Here is a 3,889-nt window from a genome sequence, read left to right on the forward strand (position 1 = left end):
GAACCACAGGGACTATGAGAGACATGTGTCAGTGACACACTGGGTCCATGTAGACATGCACACAGGGATTGTTGGGAGTTGGCCACTGAACACCGTCACACATTGAATTGATACACACAAAATGAACAATGTCCAGCCATTGAATGTTTTTTTCACACAACGGGTGTATCAGTTCAAACAGCAAAAATGTGACCACTCCCCCCGAATCCCCATTGAACTCCCAAACCCACCCAACAAACCCCAAAAACCCCCAGTGAACTCCCAAACCCACTCAACAAACCCCAAAAACCCCCAGTGAACTCCCAAACCCACCCAACAAACTCCAAAAAAAAAACAATATACTCCGTAAAATGCTTCCCTTCACCCCCAACCATGTGTCCCACTCCCATTGTCTGCCCACACTACTGGGACTTTTTCCTGTCCGGGGGCAGCATCTCGAAGTGCCGTGCACTCCTTTGGGTCTAGCACACAGGGCTGGTGGGGACTGAGGATGCAGGTGTGGTGGCTGTTGATGAGTTGGAGGCAGGTTCCACGCCTGTCTCCAAGGCGTGGCCTCTGCATGTGGAGCAGGATTGAAATGAGAACTTGTGTTACTGCCCCCAGACAGTTCCTCTATCAGCACAGCTGACGCATTCACAGCGGCTGTGTTTGCTGCAATGGCTGCTGTGGTCCCGCAATGGCAGTGGCGATTCCCCACCTGGTGTCCTCTCCATCGGCAATGTACTGCCATAGGAGCTCCAACATGGACTCCTGTCGGGCCTCCACCCTCGACAGACGTGACTCCAGGGTGTTGGTGGGAGCTGGAGTGGTGGGTGATGCACTCATCGGGCCTGCATTCTGGGTGCTGTCCTCCTCGATGGTGCTCAGGTCCGAGTCATGGAGGCAGGGATCAGCACTGCTGTAGGTGGGTGAGTGCTCGATATGGGGCGCAGGGGTGGACAGGGGGCTTGGGCTGGATGGACATGTCACTTCTGTGACTCCCTCCTGGTCCACATTGCCATACTTGTCATCCTCAGTGGTGGCCGGCACATGTAGGGACTCCACTCCAACTTGTATGGGTGTGGGCTGCTGGGTCTGACGTGTGTCCGGCACACTATCAGCAGGTGTTGTTGGCTGTGTGTCGGCTCGGTCAGGCACACTGGCTGTGGGTGTGACCTGCTTGGCTGCCATGGTGGTGGTGGTGGTGGCGGTAGCCCTTTTCTTTGGGTGGGACGTGGATGCCCTCACAGTGTTGTCTTCCCTGGCATCATCCTCATCAGTGTCTGGGGGTAGAAGAGATGCAGGGCATTAGTGATGGTGTTACATGCCAGAAGCATACAATTGTGCTGTTCAATATTCATTTAATCATGCAATGCAATCATGTCTTACAGGTGTGTCACACAGGGTGTTCTGAGGGAGCATTTTGGCATTCACTGCATGGCAGGTGGCATGCCGTTGGGGTTTGTGTGATGTGTTACATGGGCACCGTCCAGGTGTGTTGGCCGTGTGTTGGTTATGGGATTGGCACTCAGCATGCGTTTCTGTCTGGCAGGGTTTGGCCCGCAATCTGGACTTGGATATGTTAATGTGGGTGTTGGGACATGCATTGCCTTGCCTAGACTCTCTTCCACATCACTTGTGCTACGTCATGGTTTCCCCTACAGGGATCTACAGGGTCACTCACCTCCTTCTGGGGATGATGCTGCACCCATCTCCATCTCCCTGAATCCCTGGATGGACTCTGGATCGATGAAGCTGCTTTCGGTCTCCTCCCAGGGCATCATTTTTGCAGGAGAGTGGGGACCCCTGCCTGTGGCCATGGCCACCCTCCTGTTGCTCGCCATGATGTTGCGGACCCCCAAGCGGAGGTCGTCCCACCTCTTCTGGCAGTCCCTGACAGTACGTGGGGTGGTCCCCACAGCCGACACCTTGCGGGCGACCTCCTGCCAGATGTCCTTTTTCTTCTGCTGGACCTCACTCTTCATGTCATGGGATTTAATGATGTCTCCATGTGCAGCAAGAGTGTCTGCTAACATATTCAATTCAGCATTGGATAAACGCTGTTTCCGCAGCCGGGGGGTGGTCTTCCAGGTAGCCTTGGACATCCTCAAAATATTGCCACAGTGCTCAACAGGAATCGACTGGTGGTTATTTCCGGGTCCGGTTTTACGAGCCCGGTATTAGCATGTTGGTATTACCGGGTCGGTATTTAGGGGTTCCTCCTAGGCGGTGGCGGTATCGGCGTGTCCCGTGATGGCGCTATCGGGGGGTTGGAGGGCCTTTTGCGGTATGCCGGTATGGCCATTACCGGCATGGGGGTTCGCGCGTGCACGTGCACTCATAATCACCTGCTATTAGCGGCGTCATACGAGCACGGACCCGCTCGTTCCGTCATGCCGGAAATGACCCTGTTTTTACCGCGCTACTCGTAATGAGGCCCTATGTTTTCATTTCATGTTTTGTTTACCAGCAAACAGACTTTTTAAGCATTTTCAGGGCACTTTTGGGGTGGGACCAAGCTTGATTTGCATATGGCCTTTCTCCTTCTGTAATGGTTTGGAATGCAAAGAACAATGGTCTGGAGGGTTGCCCAGAGCAATGCCAGAGGTTAAGATTAATTCAAAACCTTTCAGCCAACACCTCCTTTGTTTTGCTGTAGTCACCCCAAGTGGGACAGGTATGCCCAGACGTGAGTCACACGGCTGCTGGACCTAGAGACCCAAGCTACTCATCACTGATGATGCCCAATGAGGCCGAAACATGTTTGGGGATGCTTGTGGTCTCGCGCAGAAAGGATGTGACCTAGCAGGTCGGGCTAGACTGCCCCTTTTTGGGGTGGGAACAAGCCTGGTTTGCATATCGTCTTTCCCCTTTTGTAATGGCTTGGCAGGCAAAGAACGATCATCTGGAGTGATGCCCAGAGCGATGCCAGAGGTTAATATTAATTCTAAACCTTCCAACCATCACCTCTTTTTGTTTTGCCCTTGTAAAAGAAAGCAGAAGAAAAGTTAATGCCATGTGCCAGCAAATAAGTACGATGTTTACACGTTTCCTGAATGTGAAATGATGCGACAAAAATCTAATATTGGCTGAAAGGATCTTCCATAGGGTACGGCCAAGTCCAGAGAGGCCTTGTGCACCAATTTATAAAATCACTCTTCCAATCATCGAAATTAAACATGATCATTAACTAGAGCAGACAGTTCATCATTGCTGAGCTCTCTAATGTGTTTTTGCTGATATGTATTATAAATGCATGACACTTTTGGCTATTTGCATTAAATAATGCATTCCTTGGCTTATGCACCGGGAACCTAATTGAAAGGCAAGGTGGAGATCATCCAGCATTGAATGTTTGTTCATGACTGAATGTATTTGCTGATTACTTGAGGCAGAGAAATGGGACCAGTGTGCAGGACAGCACAGTCCCGACAGTAGACTTTGGGTATCATTCGGATCATGAGCTCCACTCGCTCTTCAACAAGAAAATATAAAGGAGAAAAGGTGACATCGATCGCTGTACTTTACATTTTTATTTTCGTTGATACTCTGGCCGACAGGTGTTTCACACTCTTCGCTCTTCATCTGGGCTATTCAGTTCTAGTTTTACAATTTGTTTACAAAGCATAGCATTTTCAAACTATTGGGCACATGGTCACATGTCTTGAAGAAATGTGCTTCCTGCCACTGACTGTTCTATGTTATACCCGCTTGTCATGTTTCCCCCATGCACAGTGAGAGGCATTCCTGTCTAGTCACTGGGACTGTCTGCGACATCAAGCTTGGGCATGGTAGGGAACTGACAACATGGCCAGGTGGTATGTCAGACAATCAGGGACCAGATTACAGAAGGTTTGCACTGGTGCAAGTGCAAAGTTGTACGGTATTAGCACTAGGGCCAAGTTTGCCC

The 3,889-nt window shown here is 50.7% G+C and overlaps 1 protein-coding gene across 1 annotated transcript; it reads right to left on the reverse strand.

The window, feature by feature from the left end:
- Positions 1 to 633: 633 nt before the first annotated feature.
- LOC138480494 (myb-related transcription factor, partner of profilin-like) lies at positions 634 to 2,084 on the reverse strand. The gene is made up of 2 exons (XM_069612269.1): positions 1,664 to 2,084; positions 634 to 1,262 (listed from the first exon to the last, which is right to left on the reverse strand). The coding sequence occupies exons 1-2, from the start codon at positions 2,082 to 2,084 to the stop codon at positions 634 to 636; spliced, it is 1,050 nt and encodes a 349-aa protein (XP_069468370.1).
- Between the last annotated feature and the right edge of the window lie 1,805 nt (positions 2,085 to 3,889).

Source organism: Ambystoma mexicanum, chromosome 5p, assembly GCF_040938575.1.
Source record: "Ambystoma mexicanum isolate Mex_15411 chromosome 5p, UKY_AmexF1_1, whole genome shotgun sequence".
NCBI lineage: Eukaryota > Metazoa > Chordata > Amphibia > Caudata > Ambystomatidae > Ambystoma > Ambystoma mexicanum.